The following is a 26,161-nucleotide window of genomic DNA, read 5'->3' on the forward strand; positions in this document are numbered from 1 at the left end:
GTTGATGAAATCAATTAATGAATGAATAAATAAGTGAATGAAAAAGTGAATCCATAACTGAACACTGGTTGGATGTTTGTGTATCAAATGTATCTTAAATGTCTTCTAAATTCATTTCCAATTAGATTTCATGATAGTGATTACTCAAGAGGAGACCCCCCCGCCTCAAGTAGTTCAGTAACTACTGGAGGACCTTTCTGCTGGACCCTTTGGTTTTAAGTACAGTCACACACCTTGTAATCATCTGGCAAATCTGCAAAAGAATGCTACATATCTATGTGTGTGTGTACATATGAGTATACATATACCCCCATATATGTTCATTTATATTAGTTTCACACATACATACATATATGTATTCCACACATACCACTGGTCTCACGATTGGTTCAACATAACACTTTGATGGTTATGTATAACACCTCACAGATCAGAGTCCCAGTCCACACACCTCCCACGCCCGTCCAACTCCAAAGATGCAGGTACTTGATATGCAATTCACAGATGAGACCTCTGGTTGTATTTTATCTTTGGGTAACACAGGGATATTTTTAGTGCAAAGTCATGAACAAATGCAGGTTCCACAATTCAGAGGCATCACATCCCTGACGGAGGATCACAGTTTTATTCAGACTGGGCCACCTGCCTTAGCACCACCTTCCAAACCTTTGCCAGGTTTGGGAGATCTGGGAAGAGAAAATTTTAAGGACCAATAATTCATATGCACATCTCTTAAAGCAAAATACATCATTCTCAGTTAATCTCTTTCCAGGTTTTTGCAAACTAGTTAAAATATTACAACAGTCTTTATAACAAAATCCCAAATATTTTACGTGAAAAAAATCAGCAATTCAAGTGTAAGATACTGACAGGGAATGGACAATTTTACTTCTGTATTTACATTGTAATCAGTTTCCACTCCTGGCAAATGGCTTGAATTCCCTTCTGAAAAGCTCCGAAAGGCCCAGGTGTCATGGAAGAAGTTGTTCCACTTTTATCTTCTTTCCTTATTTGATTAATGTCTTGCTACAATCTCAGGCCTTTGAATTACCTTCTTGAACTGACCGTCTAAATCGCAAGTCTGGGTTTGACATAGGAAAAGAGAAGTTAGCACAGACACACACTGCCCCATCTCTCCAAACTGGCCTTCAAGAGAGCTCAGCTTCTCCTGCCTTCCTTCCCTCCCCCTCTTAAGTTTCAGTTCTGTCCCTTGAACACCCATCATTGCAGGTTGTCAGTAAGTATTATCCCGAAAAAGATGAATTTGTTTGTTTCCTCCCCAGCACTCATTCCCTTCTGGCATTAACTACAGGTTTTCTTTGGGAAGTCACTCTTCCCCTGTGGCCTCTATGGTTGTTCTACTGTATCTACATGTATCTGAGGCCTGCACCTCAGATCCAGCTAATTCATAGAAGATGATAAAGCTGTCTTGCAATTATTAGGAAAAAGCTACTTGAGAAAGGACCTAACACAGACAAAAATGGAATGGAAAGAAACCAGGTTCTTGTGGCATACTGTGAGCCCCAGATTTTACAGCAAGAATTATACTTGGGTTTTATAGCTAAAGTTACTTTAGCTTGGTTCTTGCAATTGAACGAGTAACAGATACACGAGCAATTCTGATACTCTGTCTTGGGGTATGTCATCTAAACAAATTAGATATATTCTTCAGTGCCAGGTGGGTTACTCACCACTAGCAGCTTCACGTTCCCAGCCATGTAAAGGGCCCGGCTCCTGAAAAAGAAGAAAACAGGCAGCCTCCTCAGTGGAAAGTAATGCAGTCTCCAGCTCCCGTTGCAGAGTCACTAAGGTTTGTGAGCCCCCACAATTTCAAAACTAAGAAGTGACAGATTAAGAACAAGGCTCAACCACAAAAACATCAAACATGTTTCATTGTGTTTTTTAGGGACTGTGATTCCATTTACTTTTTTCATTCATTTCACAGAGCATTTACAGTTTGTCAGGTAATAGCTTAGGACCTGGTGCTGCAAGGCTGTAGACAAGGTTCCTGCCCTCCTAGGAGTTAGAGTTGAGCCTCCAGATCCCTGAGTGGTGCTGGTAGTATTAATTGCACAAGATAGAAAATGACACAGCAGTCTCTTCTGACAAGATCACAACTTTGAAAACTAGTGGCATTTGAATTAAGGTTCATTTACTGTTTAGCTGTATTTTCCAGAACACCAAGGAGGCCAACATGGTCTCTGGAACAGTGACATGGCAATACCTACTAACATCATCATTTGGATGGCCTGTGGCTGATATACTCACATAAAATAATTATAACAAAAATGGTACATTGCACACCATTTTTAGTCCTTAAGAAAACATGGGAACAACCAAAATACCCAAATATGTACAAACTGCAACAAGTTCACAATATTAAGGGGGGATTATGATATATGTGCACAGTACAGCCCCCCTTTTGTGAAAAAGCAACACTACAATAATCCCAGCACCTAGAACAAGGCCAGGCAGGGAAAGTGCTAAATAAATGAGCACTATTTTTTAAATAAAAAAAAATACAGAAATGTCTCAACATAGAAAGTGAAGTGTCCTTATGCGACACTGGTTCCCTGATGCCCTTTACACAGGGAGGCAAGTGTGTGTCACGGGATCCCAAGGCGGCCTCCGGCCTCACCTCCATGTCTCTCCTTTCCAGTGTGGATGAGCTGGGGTTTGCTCTCTTCTCTGCATCCTGCAGCTTAGTCAACTTTTCTATCAGGAACATTTTATCTTTGCCCTCCTGCCAAGAAGAAGAATGAAGATAAAAACATGGAGGATGAATGACGGTGTGGGGTGGAGAAACAAATGTTGGGAAGGCTTATATCTAGGTGGGTAGGGTCCATTGGATAGTTCTTGCCACCGTGTATTCTCGTGATGAAAGAAAAGACACATTTCATACCCTCGTGAATTGGAATATTCTCCTCTAAAGCAATTCTCCCAGCAGGCTTGGGTAGCAGCCTTTTCTAGCCTAGTTGCTAGAAGCAACTTATATGACACTGGTTGAAGGCCCCAGACAAATGATTTCCTTCATCCCCCTTCTTGGCATTCCCTCTGCCCCAGAACCCTGTCTGGGAATCCGCATTGTCTGGGTCTTCCCTGTCCTCCCACTGAGAATGTCAAACCGTATAGCTCTGCATCCAAGGACATCAAACATATTTCATTTGTCAAAGTGACCTGTGTTTGTGGAATAGACCCAGTTAAATAATTCCCTAGTTGGGATGGGGAAGAAAGGAAGTGGCTATGCCTTCCCCAGGAGGGTGAGTCACTCTCCTGTCAATCTGTCACAGATAAGAGAGTGGTATGTTCCATCTGTGTTGAGTAGTCTAGCAAGCACTTTTGATGGTCTGTCCAGTCAAGGTCAGTCCAGTTCGCATGCCCTCGTTTTTCCTTAAACTTTCACCCACTAATGATAGCATCCACTAGTTGATCTTGCTCACAACAATTATTACTGTGCTAATAATAACAATTATTATTTGCTTTGTCATGATTTTCTGTTCCCTGTGTTCCTTCTACATTTATTGCTTGGAATTATTCTCTAGGAAAGAGCTGAACTTGGGAATTCTTATTTTTAACAAGCTCCTCCAGCAGTCTTAGAGGTCGCCAACATTTTCAGAAATCTCTCATATGCAGCAGCTGCTTCCTTATTCTGGAGTGAATTAGAATTATCTGGAGAGCTTGCAAAAATGCAAACTCTCAGCCTTTCCCCAACAGATTTTGATTCAGGGGGGCAAAACTGCATTGTAATTCAGAGCACAAAATTTGGAGTCACCTGGTTCAAATCCCACTATTTACTTGTCCTATGACTTTGGGCAAATCACTTCACTCTATAAGCCTTGGTTACCTTAATTTTAAAATAGTGGTTTCAAGAAATGTTTGTGCCCAGAAAAAGAAATAAAAATTTAATAGAATTTTATCACTTAGCACAATGCCAGGCATCATCTAAGTCCTCAATAAATGTTATCTGTTGTTATTATTGGATAGAAAAGGGAAGGAAATTTGCACTTTTAACAAGCCTTCGGGAGTTTTGATGCAGTTGATCATATTGGGAAAGGTCATTGCCATGCCTATTCCCAATCTCTTTGTCTGAATTCTTTTGGAGACAATGTCCCCCAGTCTTTGTGGTCATCCTCTGGGCAAGACCCCCAAGCATGCAGGCCTGTGGTGGTGCTTGCGCTGCCTCCCTGAAATGATGCCACCCAAACACCTGCCTGGCACTGCCTTAACAAATGGAGGTTTTAGAATCAAATCTCTCCCATGTTGAGATCTTCAAACAAGTTGAGATCTTGCCCAAACTGTTTAGAGTGCTGTGTCAGAAAAATATAGGTGATGCTTCTGGGGACGGGCAGGGAAAAAGGCATAACCAATCCATGCCCTTTCATTATACTCCAGGAAGGATGGACTCAAATGATCTGAAATCCCAACGATTTAAGCAGAGAGAACCCTGGGGAGTCCTGCTTCTTTCCATGTTCTTAGACTCAAGAGCTCATGTCATGATTATGCTGGTAATTAGAAAAGAACCTGCCCTGTAGTAATGACTATCCCTTTGCCCAGACTATGGTCTCTACATACCATTTAACCAGGACTCCCTGAATAAATTGAAAATGATAGCTGACTCCTTTTCTGGGACAGGAAATGAACAAGATGAATCTGGAAACTTACTCTTCCAGCGAGCAAGCAAACTATCAACGACCTCTGGAGTCATGTCGAAAGAACCCAGGAGCTAATTCAAAAGGATTTCCACTAGCAAAGGATGAGGCTATTTAAGCATAAACATAAGTGACTGTAACTAAAATATGTTAAAATATACTTAAAGCCATGAATTCATCATAATTTTAAAATTCTCATTGGTGACATTTGGTGGATTTTATTCAATCACTGCGTATAGTGAGTTGAATAAATATGACCAAGTTATGCTAACCCCAATACCTGTGAACAAGGCTTTGTTTGGAAAAGGGTCTTAGCAGATGTAACTAAATCAAGGATTTGGGGATGAGATCGTCCTGGATGAAGGTGAACCCTAAATCCAATGGCAAGTGTGTCAAAGAGAAGGACAAACAGACAGACAAAGAGAATGGCCTTGTTAAGGTGGACACAGAGATAGGAGTTACAAAGCCCCAAACCGAGAAACACCAAGATTAGCCAGCTGCCATCAGAAGAGAGGAGAAGAGCATGGAGCAGAATTCCCCTCAGAGCTTCAGGTGGAACCAAGCCCACTGACACCTTAATTTTGGATTTCTGGCCTCCAGAACTGTGAGATAATACATTTCTGTTGTTTTAAGCCACTAAGTTTGTGGTAATTTTTATGGCACCCCAGGAAACTAATACGGTAGGCATTTTGAAAACTAGGAAATAAAGGGCAAAACCATGCATTGACCTTGCCTTTCCTGTATGAACTTTAGTTCAAGGGAATTAAATCACTGGTGAGTAAAAATTCTTCTTTTATAGAAGAATCCCAGCTAATCAATGCAGGAGAAAGTCCAGACTTAGAGTAACACTATTTTGTAATCCCCAGTAAAATACATTGATCTTTAGGCGATAGGCATCATAGGCGGCAAAATCCATTAGAGAGAGAGGCAGATGGGGAGCTTTATCATGGATGATGGGTCATGCTGACAAAGCACAGACCCACTGAGCACTTCTTTTTTTAGATTTTATTTATTTATCTTTAGAGGGGAAGGGAAGGAGAGAGGGAGAGAAATATCAATGTATGGTTGCCTCTTGTGAGTCCCCTGATGGGAACTGGCCTGCAACCCAGGCATGTGCCCTGACTGGGAATTGAACCGTGGTTGCTTGGTTCCCAGGCCCGCGCTCAATCCACTGAGCTACACCAGCCAGGCCCGCGAGCACTCTTAACATCACACCAAAAGGACCATCACATTTTAGACCTGACCAGTGTGGCTTAGTTTGTTGGAAGTCATTTCACAAAGCAAAATGTCATAGGTTCAACTGAGGGTTTGGTCCCCAGTTGGGGTGGGTAGGAAAGGCAATGAATCGATTGTTTCTCTCTTACAGCGAAGTCTCTCTCTCTGTCTTTTTCCCTCCTTTCCCCCTCTCTAAAAATAAATAATAAAATCTTTTTTTTTAAATCACATTTTATATCTCAAATGCCATACAAAGTGCATAGCTTCATCTATGAAGTATTCTGGGTAAAAAGTTGAATCTGGATCTACCCAGGTCTCTAAATCTTACCACCAGTTTACCGGAAATAAAAAGTGAAAAGAAACATGCCAAACTCCACCCCAGGGTTGAAAATCAGATATATCCAGAATGTAGAACTATAACAAGACATTGACCTGGCTTCTTCCATAATAAATGGCACAAGAAGAGAGGAGAAATGAACAGTTATAGATTGAAAGACACACGTAAAAGCCATACCAACCAAATACAACACGTGGCACTTTTTCAGATCCTGCTTTGAACAACCCTACCATAAAAAAGACACTTAATGGGATCATTGAGGAAATCTGACCATTGGCTGGATATTAAATGATAGTTGGGGTAGTAACGGTAATTCTTTTGGGTGTGATGACTGGTGTTATGGTTATGTTTTTTTAAAGGCCTGCATATTTTAGGCATATACAAGTTTTTATAGATAAAATGATATAAAGTCTAGGATTTTCTTTAAAATAACCCAGCGATTTGCAGTGAAGGGGTAGTGGCTAGACATAATGAGAGTATACAATTATTGATGGTGGCAGGGGTGGGTGGTAGGCAGGTGGGGGTTCATTGTACTAATTGCGTTCTGGAATGTGTGTGAACATTTCCATTATAAAATGTTAGAAAGGAGGAAGGTTAACAGAGGGGTCCAACAGAACTTACATTAATGATCTGTTCATGGAGCAGTCTGATCATAATCTTTCTTCCCTCTGTGATCTGCCAGTAAAGGTAGGTGATGATTCTGGAAGAGAAGAAAGGAAAGAATGGCAGACATGTTTGCCAGTGTTTGGCAGGCTCTGGATTATAACTGGGTGTAAAGGAACTGTAATACTTGCTTGAAGATGGATTTTGGCCCAACTGTGTCCCTGAAAGGGACATGTTTCTTTTGGCATGGTTCTTTTCACTTTTTATTTCCTGTAAACTGGTGGTGAGATTTAGAGACCTGGGTAGGGCCAGATTCAACTTTTTAGAGAGACTGAGTTATTGGTTGAATACGCTATAGCAACGCTTCTCACTGTTCTGCACACAGAACCACCTGAGAGGTAGTAAAAGGACTCATGCCATGGCTCCTCCTCAGATTGATCAGTTGAGCTTTTCTGGGCATGGGGCCAATCAGTAATTTTAAAAATACATGACTCTAATGTATACCAGCATTTATGAATCTGGGAAGTTCTATTCAAACTTCAGTGCGATGCAAATTTCCTGGGAATTTGTTAAAATGGAGATGCTGATTCTGTAGTTCTGGGATAGGGCCTGAGATTCTGCATTTCTAACAAGCTCCCCAGTGTATTAGAAATTTGAAGGAGCAAGACACTGGGGAGACTCTCCGTTTTAAAGAGGCCATTGGTAGGTAACACGGTGTTGGGGAAGGAGGGCCTGGCTGAGTCCCAGGGCCCCTCTACGTGAGGAACTGCAATCTCAAATACCAGCAGGGCTGGGCTTCCAAAAAGGGACAGCCACCCAAGTGTTCATGCAGGAAAACAGGTGCAGTCTTGGCAAATCCACTTTTCTCACAAGAAGTCAGAAATTGATCTTTTTCTATCTGAAAATGAAAATACACTATCCTATGTATCAATAATGACCAACCCATTTTAATGTCACAATCTCTGAAAGAATCACACATATAATTATCCTAAGCATTCTCATACTCATTTTCTAAATTTTATTTTCTTGTTATCTCTTAAGAGGGACAGAACAGGTATTGCCTTCTTCATAAAACAGGCAAAAAAAAAAAACAACCCTAAAATGAACTATATGTTTTAAAAACTCAAGGGCAGAACCAGGCGCATCCCAAACACTGAGGTCTCCTGGAGCCCTTTGCTTTCTTATCAAACATCCCTATGGCCATCCATACAGTAGAGTGTTTCGCAAGGTGCCCCACTTACAATACAATAAGGGTGAGGATGAAAAAGAAGTGCACACTGCCGATGAGATTCTGGTAGATCCAAACCACCCACAGGTAGCCAGGCCTTTTACTCAGGGTGTCGATCCAGCTGTAAATGGAGTGAATGAAGAAGGGCAGACCTCGAAATGGGCCGCAGTCAGCTGACGGTTTCAATCTGGTAAAACAAAGAACAGAAAAATATCTCTAGTGTTTGACTCTGGTCTAGTTTGTTCTACAATCAGGGGTCCTTTCTGGACTCTGAACCCAGCAGTCCTTGCCTGCTGTACCCACACCCTCATTCCAAAGGAAACTCTCCTTCCCCCAGCCTTGGCTGGTCCATTTTATACTCATGACTTCTGAGGACCAGCTCTCGGACAGGAGTGTCACCTGACCCGAGAGCAGTCAATCCAAAGACCAGGCAGCAGCCTCTGTGGTACCTTGGCTCAAAGAAATGAACTGGGGCAACCAGATTCTCCTTATTGGGAACTTGAACCAAGAGATATGAATAAACAACCCTGCAATCTATGGAACCTGAAGTTGTGGCAATGATAGCCACGTGACGTTAGTTGTTATGAACAAGCAGAAACTGGAGGACAATAAGGAACTTGTCAGGAAGAGACAAAACAGAGTAGCCTGCCCTGAAGTGACTTAAATTGCCAATGGTTCCAATTCCACATGTATCCTAAAAATTAACTTCTTCCTTCCTTCCTTCCTTCCTTCCTTCCTTCCTTCCTTCCTTCCTTCCTTCCTTCCTTCTAGGTTTACTGCATTCGTACCAGGCACTATGCTAGATACTAAGCCCCAGAGAATCCATAGTAAACAAGACAGACATGGTACCTGCCCTCTCAAATTTATATTCTAGTAGGGAAGATGGGCAACCAATGAGTAAACAATTAAATAAAGATTCAAACAAAGGCATTTCTGACTGTGAACTACGGAATGAAGAAAAAACTCATCTGAGAGAAAGTAGAGGTGGAACTGACAGAGACAAGGATGGTCAGAAAGGTCAGATCTCGGAGATGAATTTTGAACCAAGAGCCAGAGGGTAGGAAGGAAGAAGGCTCCGAAGCAAAAGGAATGAATGGGGAGAGCTCTTCAAATAGAGGACCTTGCTCCTGTGGGGAGAGGGGCTCTCAGAGTCCCAGTAAGGGAGGGAGAGCTGTGCCACCAGTGGAGGATGAAGCCAATGGGCAACGAGTTAGAGAAGCAGGAGACAGCCTGGTCAGACAGGGCCTTTCGGTTTATTTAGATGCAGTTCTGTTCTCCAGGGGGAGGAACTATCTTTCCTTCATTCTGGGGAAAGAGAGGAAGCTGTGCCAGTCACAATGGTGGCACCTAACTCAGACATATTCCTTTCCTAGTGTCTGTTGGTTAGCAAGGGGAACTTGGGGTTAAAACACTGTATTGAGCATGTCTTTTTACTGATGTTTTGGCATCTGGGGCCTTACTGACCTTGGACAGACTGCCATTCCCAGGGCTAGCGTACAAAGAAAGTCTTTCATATGCAAACCAACCAGTTCAGAGCCAGCCTCTCACCCCCCTCAGCTCCTCAAGCTTGCATACCCTGGGCTGCTATTATCCTGCTATAATCACTGGAGGGCCAGGTATCCTGCAACTCCAGACAGCCCCAGTGCCCCAGATCCTGCTGAAATTATTCAAACTAGCCAGTCCTACACCTGCTTATCCTGCCTGGCCCATTCCTTCCCATGGAAATCACAATGAAGACTCTGCCCACCTTTCCCATTGCTCCTTCTGCCTCCAGAATTACAATGGTGCCTCCCCATGTGCTTCCCCCACCCTTTGTGGTGTGCCATCCCCATTTTGGGGGGGAATCTGTGAGTACAAAAAATTATCTTTTCAGGGGCAGTTATCTCCTAATTTGCTAGCCTCACCACACCTGACTAATAATAAAATACGCATTTTAAAGCACTCACCCACCCCAGCTCTAAGGCCTCATCCTAAGGCGGCTATATCCTACCTCCAGATGGTGATCGCCAGGGTGCACAGGACCCCCGTGAAGGATGGGAAGAAGAGCAAGAAGATGAAGAAGGTCATCATCTGTGAGGCCCGCCAGGCTTTGCTTGGAGGCTGGAAATTCATCATCAGGCTGATCTGGAGAGAAAGAAGTACCCACCTACCACCTGTGACCAGGCACAGGGTCCCCAGCAAGACACGGGCTTCCCGATACCCTTCCCGGTGCCCCCAACCACACCCCCTCATCCGATTCCAACCACTACAGGGTCACATGTGACTGAGTCAAGCTGATCAGTTCCAACTTCAGACTGACTCACATTTTTGACGTAAAACATGATGAAAAGAGTAATCATTTGGATAAAGGGCAGCAGAGGGCAGAAGAAGGTTCCAATCCTATGAGGAAGAGAGGGTGAGTGTCAGCAATCAGAGGAGACACAGGGAGTGGGGCAGATGTGGAGTGTGGAGGGAAGGGGAAAGGGTGTTATGGACTGTACCGTGTCCCTCAAAAATTCATATATTCAATCTCTAACTGCAACACTAGAGAATGCGCCTGTATTTGGAGATAGGGCCTTTCAAGAGGTGATTAAAGTAAAATGAGGTCACTAGGGTGGGTATTAATCCAATCCTCTAAAAGAAGAGATTAGGACACAGATACACAAAGGGAAGATGATGTGAATACACAGGGCAAAGTTGGTCTTCTGGACTCAGAAGAAACCAACCCTGCAGACACCTTGAGCTTGGGCTTCTAGCCTCCAGAACTGTGAGAAAATAAATTTGCATCGTTTACGCCCCCTGGTCTGTGTTTCTTTGTTATGACAGCCTAATGAACTAATACAGAGGGAGATTGCTTCCACCCCTGCAAACCAGGGAAATTCACACCATTCCCAGTATCCGCAGCTACTGTCTTCCCAGCTCTGGAAAAGAGATATTGCAGAGAACCCCACCCACCCAGCCATTAAACCACCAGCGGTCCATCAGCAAGCCCTGCGTAACCTAGGTGTTCCAAATGCAGAACATCTTCCCTCCCCGACCCCACCCCATGCATTCTAGAAGGTCTGCAGGGGCGGACATAGAACTGCATCAAGTTGCAAATGAGAAGGCACTCCCTCTTCAACTCCCGGTGCTCCTGAGCTCAAAAGAAGAGCTCGGTTTGGTGCTAGAATTTCTTTGACTCCTAACACTTGCCAACCTCCCATTTTGTTGAAAGAAGGAGCAGGCTGCAGACTAAGAGACTTAGTGGAGAGCAGCATTTAGCTAGAATTTAATGACTCCTTGTGATGAGACTGATTTTATTTTCAAGTTACTTGCAATTTCTGTCAGATGACACTGGCTTTCTATTTATAACTGTAAAATAAAGACTTCTTTAAAGTGTGGTTAAGCTAAAATAGCAAATATTTTTTCAAAATAATTCTAAGTAAAAAACAGTGCAGGAGATGTGCAGATATACCAATTACTAGGCAGGCTGGTGTACAAATGAGGAAATCTTATCCTACCATCATCCCTAACATCACTCAATTTCTGTTACTTTATTATCTTCTTTTAAGGCTCATCATCACAGACTATATTCTCCTAAACCCACAGAGGTTTAAATCTATAATTGCCACTGAGAAAGAAAAAGATATGGGTTTTCAGTTGTGCTTATTTGTGACTTATTAACAAAAACCTTAAAGGCCCAGAAGTAATAATGACCATCTCTGATTGTAACTTTTCCTCCACTTACAAAACACTTCCGAGTCAGGTACTCACTAAGCACTTAGTTCCAGTTCTTCATCTAAACCTGTGAAGTAGGTACTATTACCTCCCCCATTAGCAGATTAGAAAACTGTTTAGAGAGAGTTTAAGTAATTTGCTCCAAAGGCGTCTGCTTAGTTGACACAATGTAGGTGAAAGGCTTTTATGCTCTGCCGAGTTGCCAGTGGTAACCTGGCTGTGTGCAAATGCATCACCTGAACCACTCAGAGAAAGAGTCCTCACGACCTTTAAAAATAAATTCATCGATATTAGTGAGCTCCTTGCAGATAGCTAAATCACTCAGAGCAACTTTAAAGAGTTAGAAAATAAAACACTTCACAGTTGTATGGCATATTGAAGACTGCAAAGCAATTTTCATGTATCATCTGACTTAATCCTCAACACAATTCAAAGACAGTTATTATTATGTGCATTTTACGGATGAAGATACTGAGGCTCAGAGAAGCTCAGTGACCTCAGTGAGGAGCAGAGCCAGCTCCAGAATCCAAGTTGCATTGCTATGGCAGCCTAATAAACTAATACAGGGGAAGATTGCTCCTAACTACAAATCCCCTACTTTTAAATTAGCAACGCCTCAGCAGACAGAATCTGGGACTGTAATATACCACACAGAATTTTGGCCTTAATTATGTCATGTTAAAATAAACAAAACTAGTGACTGGTTATTGGTTTGAGTTTCTAGGTGAGCTTGTCAAAACTCTGATGCCACTAGCTGGCTAGTCTCCATACACAGGCACATGGGCACACACACATGCATGTGCAGAGCTGCCAAAACAGGTCACAAACCCCAAAGGCCACACTGGCCCCATCGGGTATTACATCAGTGAGTGAAGCAGGCCAGGTGTAAGAAATAGACAGCCCTCCTGCCTTTCTTCTGTTGAAACATCAATGAAAAGTAAAATCTTCTGCCATAAGGGCAACAAGAAATGGCAAATCTATATTGGGAAGATAATAGTTCTAGGTGGGAACTATGACAAACTGGAGGCATTAGCCCAGCTGAAGACCCAGCCAATTGTTACCAGAATGGGAGATGGTCTAGAGCGCTCCTTTTTTGGGAGAGAAGTTAGGCATTTAAAACTTTATGTAAGATCTGCAGATTTTTAAATATTGGTGGTCAATTCAAATTTTTAGGAAAAGCACTGTGAGACAAGCAAAACACACTTGCAGTCTAGATGTGGCCTGGGGGCCTCTGGATTTCGGTTCCTGCTCTACTTTGATCCTTTGCCTGAAGTCCTCGTAAAGGAAGGGGACATAAATTCATGGTTCTCAGACTGGCTGGATCTGGAGTAGCCCATGCAGCTTTAAAAACAACCAATTCTGCGACTTGCCACCGAACTCTGACTCTACAGTCAATCAGGAACCAGAAGATTCTCGACTTACCACACCAGAGTCTGTGCATAGATCAGTTCTAGGACGTTCCTGGCAATGTCAAACTCTTGTAAGCTAAGACTTGTGATAAACTGCATCCCAATGATTCTGTGAAAACATACGGAGTTTAGCACCCAAACCCTCAACTTATTACTTGAAAAAGATTCCCCACAATCAACAGAGGAGAACCTCATCAGTTTGGAATAAAGTCATAAGTTCTCTTGCAAATTTTTGAGAAGTTCCAAGTGTAAAGCATGTTTTTAAACAAAAATGGAGAGAATTGAGGGGAAATGGGATTAATACAATGCACACAGTTGGGGCTGGGAGATACAGCTAAAATGGTCTTTAATACTCTAGAGAACATTTGTTACCTTATTATTTGTTTTTCCATCTATTATCGTGTTTACACAACTGTTAGCTTCTTAAGCCTTTTTTTCATGACTAAATAAACTCAGTCTCTCCAAACCAAATAAACTGAAAAATTTTCAATTTGTGGGGTTACTGCTATCAAATTAATGGTGTTTTTTGTTTCCAAATCCACAGGGGAGAAAACAAGTTCCTCACTCTGAGAAAATGTGAGACCAATTTTTTTCTGCACACAGAAGAGTTGCCAAAAAAAATTGCTGTCACCGCCCACCCCAAACTTCTCACCTATATGTCCACGCCCCAGACAGAGGCCGGAATAAGTGAGTTTGGGCAGACAGAGTGAGAGATTTTGTCATTCAACCTACCCACTGAGGAAAGAATCAGCATTGTGTCCTGCACCTTATCACTGCGGCAGCTTGCAGAAATATGTAAATGTCGATAAGGAATGAGATGCTCACATATCATTAAAAAAGAATGAATTAATAAAAGAGGACTATAGGTGGGCTAATGATGACACTGGCTCAATTCTGTACACCTGGGTTCTAAACTAAAAATAGTACATTAAAAAATTCAATTAAATGAATCATGAGATAAATCTATATGTACTGGCAAGGAAAAGTGCCAAAGCACTGTGATTGGATTAATAAAAAGCAAACTACATAACAATTGCACAGTGTGACCCCGTTTTTGTCTTTGACAATTACATAGTCCACACACAAAGGAGTACATACATAGAAAAACCTGGACGGATATACACTAGAATATTAAAATTGTCTATGGTGAATAAGATCTCAAATGGCTCTCAGTTTTGGTTTTATTCTGGAACATTTGCTTTTATAAAAAGAGAAGGTTAGAAAAGACCAACTGAACCAAAAGAACTTTGACAACAGGACTGTCAGGTCAAGGTGAAACTTCATTTGATTCAGAAGAAAACAATATTCCAAAGGACAATAGGCAGATTTAGAACAATGCACTTTTAAAGAACATTAGGGACCCATACTTCCTGCTCAGTCAAGACAATGGGTCCAGTTACAACCCTAGGTACTAATTACTCAAGACGGACAAATATTTACCTCTTCAGGAACTCCCCCAGGAAGGAATCAGCTAAAGAGAACACAAAATCCATCAGGAGGAGCCTGTAGATTTCCTGGCCAATGAGGGTTTCCCAACACTGGAAGGCAAACAAGAGTCAGGCTATGGGTAGGGGCTGTTGCCTCCCCTCACTTTTCGTCTGTTCCTGGCACCCTGTTCTCAGGCATGGCTGGTGGTTCTTTCTGATGGAGTTCTCGGGTACCCAGAAAAGCAGACCCACTCTTGGCAGAAACGCATCATTAGGCTTAGTTTGTTTTCAGGGTGTTTATTCTTTTTTTATGACACTTCTTCCTCCATGAAGTCTTGTCCTCCCCTTGCATCCAAACTTTCCCTTCTCATTCTATCTCCTTTCATCTCTCTCCTAGGCTCTCTGGATCCCATTTCTCAGCCGGAGATAATCAGTTTCTTCAGGAGAGCAGGCGTCATCAATAGCTAATAATGTCTCCACTACTTTTGCTTATTAACTTATGAAAAATCTATTGGTACCTGCTTAACTAAGAAAGTGGCATAGAGGTGTAGCAAGCTAATACAAACTAGAAGGTTGAATTGGTCAGTTTATGAAACTGGCAGTCTGTTATCTCTGCAGGAAGTAATATGAGCTAATGGACTGAGTGAGAGCTTTTCGATTTGGCTGCATGAGGAGAGGGAAGTTTTGGACGCACAGCTCAAGAATGGGTGGGCGCGGGGATGGCTGCCTGGCTGGCTGGATGGCTGGATGGGGAAATGAATAAATGAATGGACAGACAGAATAACATGATATTTGCTCCAATATCGAGAGCAGAAACTCTTGGGAAATTCACTTCCTCCCTGGTGGCCAAAGGCTAAGAAACCAAAGCTAAGACAAAACAGCATGGAAATCTCACCTGTTCACCAGCCAGGGCCACAATGTTGAGCCAATAGTAACACAGAATGCCAATGATTGATATTTTCAAAAAGATGTTTCTGAAAAACAGAAGAGGAAACAACGGCCATTACTGTCCGTGGCAGTCATTAGTGTGTTTGCCAATATTCCCTCTTGAGCATGTGGTCGGAAGGAAATTCCTGCTCCCCTGTGGTTGAGTGGGCCGTATAGCTAGTTCTGGCAAATGAGTTGTGAGCAAAAGTGATATGCGTCGCTTTGCGTCACTGCTAAGCTGGAGCATTTAAAGGCTAGTGAAACACCTCCCTCACCCCAGAACTTACTATCTTCCCTCTAGAATGGCCACCAGCAACATTCCAGGTGATTGCTGCTCTCTCAGCCTAGATCCCTGCATGACTAACACGAGCAAACCCCCCTGCCAATCCACAATGGCCCTGTAGCATGAACAAGAAATAAACCTTTGTGTTTTTAAGTCATTGAGATTTGGGTGAGGGGAGAAGTTTGTTACTGCAGCAGCATAACCTAGTTAATTCTGACTGATACATCCTCTTTTGATGCATCTCAAAATTATCTGATTTCACTTCTTATTATAATAATAGTAACCTATTTTTGGGTGCTACAATAGACAGTACACTGTGTTAAGTACTTCATTAAATAATGCCTCTTCATCTTTACAGTTCTGTAATCAAGTAGATAGTATTTTATGCCTGCCTTACCAGTGAGGAAACTGCAGCTCAGAGTGATAAAATAAATTGTCAAAAGGTCACATAGCTTGTTAAGGGCAAGACAAAGGTTCAAACTGAGCACCATCTGCTTTCACAGCCTTAGTTCTTAAACCGGGTATTTAAATCAATACCTTCTGGTTTTAATGGGGCTTTAGGATTGGTGTGCCAAGAATCATGTGTCACTAGACCAGTAGTTCTCAAAGTGTGAGCCTCAGACCAGCAGCAGAATCTGTAAACTTGTTAGAAGGATAAATGTTCAGGCCTCACCTCAGACCTATGGGATCAGAAACTCTGGGAGTGGGGCCTAGCAATCCCTCCAGGTAATTCTGGTGCATACTGAAGGTTGAGAGCTATTGTGCTAGGCTCCATTGTGCAGGAAGGGAACTAGATCTGCCTTTTTATTTTTTATTTTTTATTATTATTTTTTTTTAATTTTTATGTAGCCATTTTAATATCAAAATTGCAGAAAATATGCAGCATTTTGGCATATTATGCTTTTTTACTTCAAGGAAGGTAAAAATACAACTGAAACTCACACAAAAAATATTTGTACAGTGTATGCAGAGGATGCTGCGATTGATTGAACATCAAAACTGGTTTGTGAAGTTTTCTGCTTGAAATTTCTCACTGGACAATGCTTCAAGTTCAAGTAGACCAGTTGAAATTGATAGAGACCAACTGGAGACATTAATTGAAAACAATCAATGCTATATACCCTGCAGTAGATAGCTAACATACTCAAAATACCCAAATCAATAAAGTCATTGGTGAAAATAAAAAATGTGCCTTTTATCTTATGGAAAAAAAGATGTAAACTTTTTGGCCAACCCACTACTTCATTATGGCAGCCTGAGCCAAGTAACACACTTCGGATCAGTTAAATCTCTGTACTTTCCTCATCATGTGTTTTGCTTTTTACTCATTCCATTTTACTGTGTTATTGTTAGGAGCTGCATGAAGCTTGTCCTTCTATAACCTAATTAGGGTTTGTAAATCATTGTAATTGGGCCTTTTAAGAAAATACTGAATAAAGAAAATTCATTAGCACCAACCCTGTAAAAATGATAATTAAACATCTGCCTTTTTAAATGCCAGATCCCCAACCCCTTGCCCATTGCCTAGCCCTACTATGGCCCTCAATATTTACTAGAATAGTGCCTTAATATACCGTGATATTGTGAGTTATAAGACATATATATTTGGTCCTTGGCCCTGTTTCTAGCACAGAGCTCCTAAAACCCCTGGAATATTTTAAGCAAGGAAAGCAATAAATATGTCTTTCATGATGTGAAGGAGGGACTTTAGGAAGCACCTAGAGGGTTGGAACTTTCAGCCAACCTCCTGATCTCTGGAGAGGAGAGAGGGGCTGGAAGTGGAATCAATGTCCAGTGACCGCGTCAATCATGCCTATGTAATGAAACCTCCGTAAAAACTGAAAAGGACGGGGTCTGGAGTGTCTGGGGGTCTGGAGTGTCTGGGGGTCTGGAGTGTCTGGGGGTCTGGAGTGTCTGGATTGGGGAACTCGGAGTTGCCAGAAGAATGATGGGCCTGGAGAGGGCGTGGAAGCTCCGCACCCTTTCCCCACACCGTGCCCTGGGCATCTCTTCCACCTGGCTGCTCCTGAGTGATCCTCTTAGAATTAAACAGTGTGCTAGTAAGTAAAGTGTTTCTCTGAGTTCTGTGAACCACTCTAGCAAAGTAATCTAACCTGAGGAGAGAGGCATGGGAACCACCAACCTGCAGCTAGTAAGTCAGAATCACAGGTAACAACCTAGACTTGCAATTGGCATCTGAAGGTGGCAAGGGGTGGGGGAGTTATCGTAGGACTGTGTCCTTAACCTGTTTAATCTCTACCTAAGTAGTGTCAGAATTGAGCTGAACTGTCAGACACCCAGCTGGTGTCAGAGAACAGCTTGGTGGTGTGAGGAAACCACTGCCCTCCTGCTCTGACTAGAATTGGTGTCAGAACTTTACACACTCATACGCTGCGGTATAGGTCCAGGCTAAACATGAAAACACACTCTTCTCAGCAAAGATAAACCTTACCATAGATGGAAAGATAGTGTATTTCTGAGCTTTCCCATTTTTTCTTCATGCAAAAGAGATTTTGAGTATTTTATGAAACAGTTAAAACGGCTAATGCATATTAAGGGGCAATGAATCTCTCTAGTGATCAAAAAGATGCAAATTAAATAGCAAAGCCATTGGATCAAACTGGCATACTGAGTGTATGTGTCTACCACCCATCCATTCAAATTGTATTGAAATGATAGAAAAGTTAGAAGCTAAAAGATCCATAAAGCAAAAAGAATAAGAAAAGTCATCATGAATATACCAGAAATATAGAGGGATTTATAGAATATAGAAAGCAGATATAAAGGATAGAAAGACAAGGAGATGAAAGGGGTTAAGGGAGGAAACCGCAGCTTAGAACAAGTTCGGCAGAGAACGGCCTCAGAGGTGGCTGTGGTCCTGGGGTGTTGGGAGTTTAGAGACAGTCAGTACGAAGGGTCTGGGAAGCACAGCTGGGTGAGTATCTGACCACACTAGATGTCAGAAAATTTCAGAGCAGCACCTACAGACCCTGGGAAGAGGTTGGTTAGAATATAGAGTCCTCAGGGCCCATCAAACCCATATGCAAGTAGAAAGGCAAAATAAAGATATGTTAGGATCTGGAAATATGTAGAAAGTTGATCGCCTCCAGACCCACCATAAAATAATTTTAAATAATTTTTCTTCTTACAATATAAAAAGAGGATGTTGTAAGTAGGATACCTTAAATAAATACCAGCAAGCAAAGAAGCCAGTGAAACTATTATTAATGCATATGTTAAAAAAAACAAATTACTTAATGTCACTGAATTGTAGACCTAAAAATTGTTTAAATGGCAAATTTTATGACATATACCACAATTTTTTTAAAAAGTCCCAATTGTTTCTAACCATAAAGAGGAGGTATCTAGAAGGGTGAGGTGCATAGAAGCGAGGGCTTGCTAAGATGTTTCTTTAGGAAAATAATACAGGTATGGATTACCTCTAAACACTGTCCAAAAAGAGGGGTCAACAAACTTTGCCTGTGAAGATCCACAAAGTACATATCTTTGGTTTTGTGCCCATACAGTCTGTGTTGCAACTACTCAATTCTGCAGTTGTAGCAGGAAAGCAGCCACAGACAATATATCAACCAATGGACATGGTTATGTTCCAATAAAACTTTATTTATAAAAATAGGAGGCTGGCCTGCAGGCTGCAGTTTGCCAACTACTGATATATATATATATATACACACACATACATATATATATTTTACATATCTTTGTTACAAAAATGTATAAGTTCTGTATGAAGAAACTATAAACATTGATGCAAGTATAGATATGCTACCTGCAGAAGGAGCATTCCAGAAAGAAGGAATGGCCAATACAAAGATCCAGAGGTGGGCATACAGATTGGCATGTTTGTGAACAATCAGGTTGTCAGCGATGTTGGGCACATACTGAAGAAGGGGGAGAAGCAGAGGAAATGAGGTTGGAGAGCTGGCCAGGAGCCAGACCCAAGAGCCATGAGCTCTGGAATTGGTCAGTAAAGAAACTCAATCTGCATTGTCCAGCCTTATTGTTGTGAACACTATGATCACAAAGAACTGATAGGGAATTAGCCAAGAAGAAGCAATGAGAACACAATTTGGATAGTTTTATGCTTTCTTTACCAAAACCCTAGGGTCACCTCTAGTACCTACAGTGCTTTTCCTGGAATCAAAAGAAGGCACCACCAACCCCAGCCAATGAATTGCCAAAAGCACTCCCTCCACCTTCATTTGGGTGGTTGAGTTATAAAAGTGTGCCTCTTCTTTCTGACTGGTGCAGTGGGTACCAGGGCTCGCACTTCGACTCATGGACACACTGGATGATGTCAGTCCCCATACAGAGCCTCAGCCAGCAGCCTTTGTGCAGTGCACAGCTCGCCCGATCTGTGTGTCTTGTAATCGAGAATAATGTTCATCCTTTGGCTGGTAGCAACTGGGAAAGACAAGCCACTACTTTGTGCAAAAAGCAGATGTAACTAAAAACCTGTATTTCCTTTGGGCTCTTTGGATTTTATGGCTATTAACTCACACCATACAAATACACTATACTCTTGAAATTCTTTCTGGAAAACAGAACTTCAACACTTGACTAAAATCCTTACTAGCTGCCACTCCACTTCCCAGCCTTAAAATGGAACGTGGTGTTGGCAGGGACAGACTCACTTACCGGATCAGGAGGACGTAAACTTCCTGCCTCGGCACCTCGTAGTGCTCCACCAGCTTGAACACGGAGTAGAAGCGAGGCACCGCCAGGTTGATGCAGGACACCATGAAAGGCAATAACAGCACCGCCCCGGGGTTCTTGTGGCTCTGCAGGAACTGCAGGGGAGGGAGGAGAGAATACAGCTGTGCACTGGACCCCTCTCTGCCTCACTCAGAACACCCCTGCCCTCATGAAAAATCCCCAGAAGTACTTCCTCTGGGTTAGCTATTAAGTTACTGCTTATTGAACACTTCCCCTGTGCTAAGCATTCATTACCCGCATGACTGCATTAATCCTCACTGCAGCCCGGCACATTAACTCTGACTTAACAGCAGGCAAAATGAGACTCAGAGAGGTGAAGATGTTTGTCCAGTGTCACCCAGCTAGGAAGTGACAGATTTGAACCTGGGTCTTTATGAATCAGGAGCCTGACCTCAAAGAGCCATTCTGTGACTTTCTTGAAATGAGAATATGCTTCCTGGCTGTTGGAGCAAAAGTTTGAGCCTACTGATAAAGCACGAGGGTTTCCATCCCTCTGGAATATCTCCTCCCTGCTCCTGTGTGGCCTGGTTCATCTTCTCCAGGCTTCACCCGTCCTTCGATGCTGAATCAGGGGAAGGGCAGCACCTGCTAGCCCATGTCACAACTTTGTGTGAAGTTGGGAGAGGGTCCCCCTTTCTTCAAGTGGACACAACAGCCTGGCATTTGGCTCAAAGTGAAGCCTGGGCTGCCCTTCTGCCAGACATCCTTGGAATAAAGGATTCCAGTGGATTTATCTGATGTCTCACAACCTCCTTCCTCAGCCCCAGGCTTGACCCTGCCTCCATCTACCTCTGGGTGGTTTTGATGCATCACTCCAATGTTGGGCAGTATCTGGGAACCAGCATAACAAATTCTGTCCCCCTACTCATAAACTGCAAGGTCCAGGCCAAGATAAATAGCTTCTCTGAGCCTTTGTTTTGCCATCTGTAGAATGGGGAGATTGTTACATAACCCACAGTGACGTGCAAGAACTAAATGAGACCAGTAAGGCAAGGTCTGGCTCCTAAATGACACAACCCAGATACCATTCACATGAAATTGTAGTTTCCAATAACTGTGACCCCTGGAGTTGTGAGAAGGGCTGCTCCTGCCTGTCACAGAACAGATGTTCAAACAATGGGGATGAGGCCACTTCTGCCTCCTGCCCTCCTCTGCTGCCCTCCTTCAATTCAGGTGGGCGTGGAGGAAACCTCCCGGGGGAGAAGAAACACAGAAGTCTTTATACCTACAGCTGTCCTGTCACAGCTTGCACCTTAGCTAGGCGATGCCAGGTCCCTGAGGACTGTGACTCCACTTCCCCTCTTTCAGGGCACGCCTTAATATAGTTAATGGCAAACCCGTAGGGTTGTGTAATCCCACATCCCTATTTTTGCTGGCTTCTCCATCACTTATTCATCCATTTGGTTGAGTACCTACTATGTATCACACATTAGGCCAAGTTTCTGCCTACAGTCTTTTAAAGAACCAGATGCATAGACAGGTATTTTTCATGCTGTGTGTGACAAGCACACAAGGAAAGCCTGCAGGTTAAGAAGCACCTAACTCAACCTAGTGAGGGTAGTGGTGGTGAGAGAAGGCTTCCTGGAGGAAGTGACACCCATGCTGAGGTCCAGAGGAGGGAAAGGAGGAGTTTACCATATGAAGGGAAGTGAGAGGGGAATGTAGAATAGAATACATGGGTTCAGAGAACAATGAACACACCATTTAGTGCTGCTGGTGTGGATATGGGTGATTGTGGGGTGTTGAGGCCAGAGATGTGGACAGGGGTCAGATCATAAAAGATCTATCACTTATGCCACAGATGATAGATTTTATATTGACGGTAATGGGAAGCCAATTAAAAAAAGTGAACAAGCTGTACCACAATTCTAGAGGTCAACAAACTGTCTACATTTAGCCCCAGAGGAAAAGGCTGAAATCTACAGAAAAACAATACTTCAACCAGGCCACACAGTGAATTAACCTCAGAGTTCATATTATGTAAAAACAAAACAAAACTGACATTCCTTCATCACTCACAGTACCAGGTACTGGGTAGATTCTCCCACATACCTTTTCTCCAGTCCTGACCACACACCTACACAGCTAGGTATGACCACTCCTATTTTATAGGTAAGGAATCCAGGGCTCACAAAAATTAAATTACTTGCCAGAGTCCATCAGATCATAATACCTAGTGAGCATTCTACACTAGGGGGCTGTGGGAAGCTTCAGGGATGTAACAGTAAAGGAAGAAACCAGACCTTGGTCCCAGATCTGCAGCCAAAGTTCCCACCTCTCCACCAGCCCAGAGCTTCTCACTGTAAGTCATGCACACACATCACCTGGGGGTGTTGTTAACATGTGATTCTTAGTCCATGGGCTACAGGAGGGACCCAAGATCCTACATTTTTAAGCAAGTTTCTAGCTGATACCAAGGGACCTGTTTTGGGTAGCAGGGTCTACTTTACTCTCCCCTCTGAGCTCTGGTCCCTGGTGCCTCTGGTGCTCTGGTTACCTCTAAGTTGTTCTCAGCCAGGTAATAAACAGCTACACAGCAGGCAATGGCCACTCCAGTAGAGATAATCCAGGCTGCCAGGTGGACAGACAAGCGGGTCAGCTGCTGATTGAGCGTTAACTTGATATTCTCCTGACGGATTTCTGACAAGTTCTCCTATAAACACAAGGAAGTCATATTGGCTCACAGAAAACCTCCTTCCCATCCCTAGTGAAAACTCTTCACTCCTGGAGACACGAATTCACCCCAGATCCAGGGGTGAGAGACAGGAAAAGTTCATGATGAACGTGGATTGTGGGAGACACCATAGGAAAATCTCAAATGGGCAAGCACCCCTATCATTGCACCAAATGCCTTTTAAAAGTTTTTTTAGAGGAACAGATAGGACTAGTAGATTGGGACAGTGCTCTTAAGGGAAGTACACCAAGGTCATGCAACTCTTGAAGAATCAGTAGTTAATATCTGCAATCCTCTTGACAAAGCCCCTTCGTTCATACATTCTGCTTGCTTTCTTTTAATAAGTTTCTTTAACAGACCAGGGTTTCTCAACCTTGGCAGTACTGATGCGTGAGGCCAGATAGTTCTGTGTCATGTCAGCTGTCCTGTGCATTGCAGGGTGGTTAAGCTAGATCTACCCAATAGATGCCAAAGGCACTCCCTCGCCAATTGGGTAAAAACCAGAAAGTCTCCAGACATTGCCATATATTCCCTGAGGGACAAAATTGTTCTGGGCTGAAAACCACTGGATAAAAATTTAAATCTGGAACTATGAGGTCAAGAATTATTTACATTTAACATTTTGTAAATTGCTAAATTCCCCTCCAGCTTGTACCAATCACTAAGCTACTGTGTTGTATGAAAATGTCCGTTTCCCTAAACCATCACAAGCACCAGGCATTATGAATATATTTTCTGGATTTGGGAGGTGTTTTCTTTTTTTTTTATTTTTTAGGTAAATCTCATGGGCAGTAAAAAAAATTCATTATTACTTTAAGAAAAGTTACAGACATACTGAAGGGAGAAGACCAGCTAGGGGAAGGTGCTGTAAAAAGCAAGCTTGCCTTACCCTTATCTCAGTGCTAAGATTCTTCTGTTTCAGCTTCACAGCTCTTTCATGAGTGATTGTGAAGTCCCAGCAAAAGATAAGTTTAGTAATCCCTCTGGAGTAGATGTGGGGGTTAATGAAGTTGTTCCGGAAATACGTGGCCATACTAAGGAAATCAGAAACCAAAATACCCAAGGGTTATTAGCATGAGCGTTGGGGAGTACATGGATTAAAATAAAAGAAAGTCCTATCTTTAGCAGAGAAAGGTAACACGGAAGAGTCAGCCCCAAGTTCTTCTGGAACAATGTGGTCACAAACATAATGGTCAAATGCTCTTGCTTTAGGATCTGACAGGCCTGATTTATAATCTTAAATTGTCATCTGGGGAATCGTAGTCATTTAAACTGCTCTAAGCCTTGGTCTCCACATCTGTGTAATGGGGATAATAACAGTACTCCCCTCACAGAGTTATTATGAGAGATGTGTTAGTTTCCTATTGCAGCTGTTAACAAATTGCCCCAAACTTAGTGGCTTAAAACAACACAAATTTATACTCTTATTGTAAATCGGAAATCAGAAAATGGATCTAAAATCAAGGTGTCAGCAGGGCTGTATTCCTTCTGGAGGCTGTAGTGGAGAATCTGTTGCCTTGTCTTTTCCAGCTTCTAGAGGCCGCCTGCATTCCTTGGCTTGTGGGCCCTTCTTCCATCTTCAAAGCCAGCAGAGTGACATCTTACACCCCCTCTCTGCCTTTGACCCTCCTGACTCCCATTTACAAGGAACCTTGGGATTACATTGGTCTCACCTGAATAATTCAGAGTAATCTTCCCATTTAAGATCCTTAATTCAATCACATCTGCAAGGTCCCTTTTATCAGGTAAGGCAACATATTCACAGGTTCTGAGGATTAGAACGTGGACATCTTTGGGAGGTGAGGGGCATTATTCAGCTGGCCACTAGAGTCAACGTAGAGCTCAGAGCAATAAGCACTCAACAAAGGCAGCTGTTATTATCACTGAGATGTCAGGAGGACTCAGTGAAGTCAGGCTCAGGATGAACAAATGCTGAGTAAAATGGACACTCCTTTTCCAAAATGTGCTGCCACTGAGTAACAGCAGCTGAGGAAGCATTTCTCAGTTTGATAGGGAAAAAAAATCTCATTTCACTTTGAATGATTGTGCTGGCAATGAGGTTGTTACAGACTGAATTGTGTTTCCTCCAAATTTCATGTGTTGAGGGTCTAACACCCAGTACCTAAAATACCAACTTTATGTGGATACGGGGTCTTTACAGATGTAAATAATTTAAAGTGATGTCATTAAGGGTGGGCCCTAATCCAATATGACTGATATCTTATATGAAGAGAAAATTAGGCCTCAGACATGGACAGAGGGAAAGATCGTGTGAGGACACAGAGAGAAGATGGCCATTTGCAAGCCAAAGACAGAGGCCTTGGAAGAAACCAACACTGCCAATACCTTGTTCTGGGACTTCCAGTCTCTAGAATTTGAGGAAATAAATTCCTGTTGCTTAAGCCACCCAGACCTAGCAAACTAATTCAGGGGTTGAACATCGGCCCTTCCTCTTTGACAATTATCATTTGACAATTATTCATCCATGTTCTTCTGTCCATACAACTACTTGAGTCATTGCATCCTTGTTTCAGACTGACCAATTTCTTTTAAAGTACACAGAACCTCTCTCCTCTGTCCAAATTCCTATTTATGTTGCAGGACAAGGAATGATCAGACAGATTATAGAGAAACTATGTGCTGAGTAACTTTTGCCTCCCTTGGGTGTTTCCTAAATCTAAAAAGAGATGAGAATCAGGAAATGAAGACACTTCACACCTGAACAGCAAACTGAAAAAGCAGATGATCAAACAGGCCGCGATTGTGAAGAGGTAGGCCAGCTGCATGTTGTAGAATGCCCCACTGTTCCCGTGCTGGATCGTAGTATTGGTATAAAAGCCATAGTACATCACTGTGTCATGAAAATAACCCTGAAAAAGGACAATAAGCCATAGGTCAGGTGGGTCTCTTGAGAAAACAATGAATGCCTACAGTCAGCACAGTTGACCTCTTTAGTCTTCTAGAAGCTTGGAGCAG

The 26,161-nt window shown here is 42.6% G+C and overlaps 1 protein-coding gene across 1 annotated transcript in view; it reads right to left on the reverse strand.

Annotated features, from left to right (window-relative positions):
• Positions 1-529: 529 nt before the first annotated feature.
• The window catches only part of TMC5 (transmembrane channel like 5), a 65,977-nt gene continuing 40,345 nt past the window's right edge, over positions 530-26,161 (reverse strand). Inside the window, exons 8-21 of the mRNA XM_053672157.1 lie at positions 25,904-26,055; positions 24,075-24,219; positions 23,009-23,164; positions 20,434-20,585; positions 15,460-15,538; positions 14,578-14,675; positions 13,151-13,246; positions 10,336-10,411; positions 10,023-10,156; positions 8,046-8,219; positions 6,823-6,901; positions 2,639-2,743; positions 1,692-1,734; positions 530-1,081 (exon numbers count right to left, since the gene is read on the reverse strand). Coding sequence (XP_053528132.1) covers positions 1,035-1,081; positions 1,692-1,734; positions 2,639-2,743; positions 6,823-6,901; positions 8,046-8,219; positions 10,023-10,156; positions 10,336-10,411; positions 13,151-13,246; positions 14,578-14,675; positions 15,460-15,538; positions 20,434-20,585; positions 23,009-23,164; positions 24,075-24,219; positions 25,904-26,055 — 1,536 coding nt within the window. The 3' untranslated portion in view covers positions 530-1,034. The remainder of the gene's footprint in view (positions 1,082-1,691; positions 1,735-2,638; positions 2,744-6,822; positions 6,902-8,045; positions 8,220-10,022; positions 10,157-10,335; positions 10,412-13,150; positions 13,247-14,577; positions 14,676-15,459; positions 15,539-20,433; positions 20,586-23,008; positions 23,165-24,074; positions 24,220-25,903; positions 26,056-26,161) is intronic.

Source organism: Artibeus jamaicensis, unplaced genomic scaffold, assembly GCF_021234435.1.
Source record: "Artibeus jamaicensis isolate MK-2021 breed Jamaican fruit bat unplaced genomic scaffold, CSHL_Jam_final contig_729, whole genome shotgun sequence".
Classification (NCBI taxonomy): domain Eukaryota; kingdom Metazoa; phylum Chordata; class Mammalia; order Chiroptera; family Phyllostomidae; genus Artibeus; species Artibeus jamaicensis.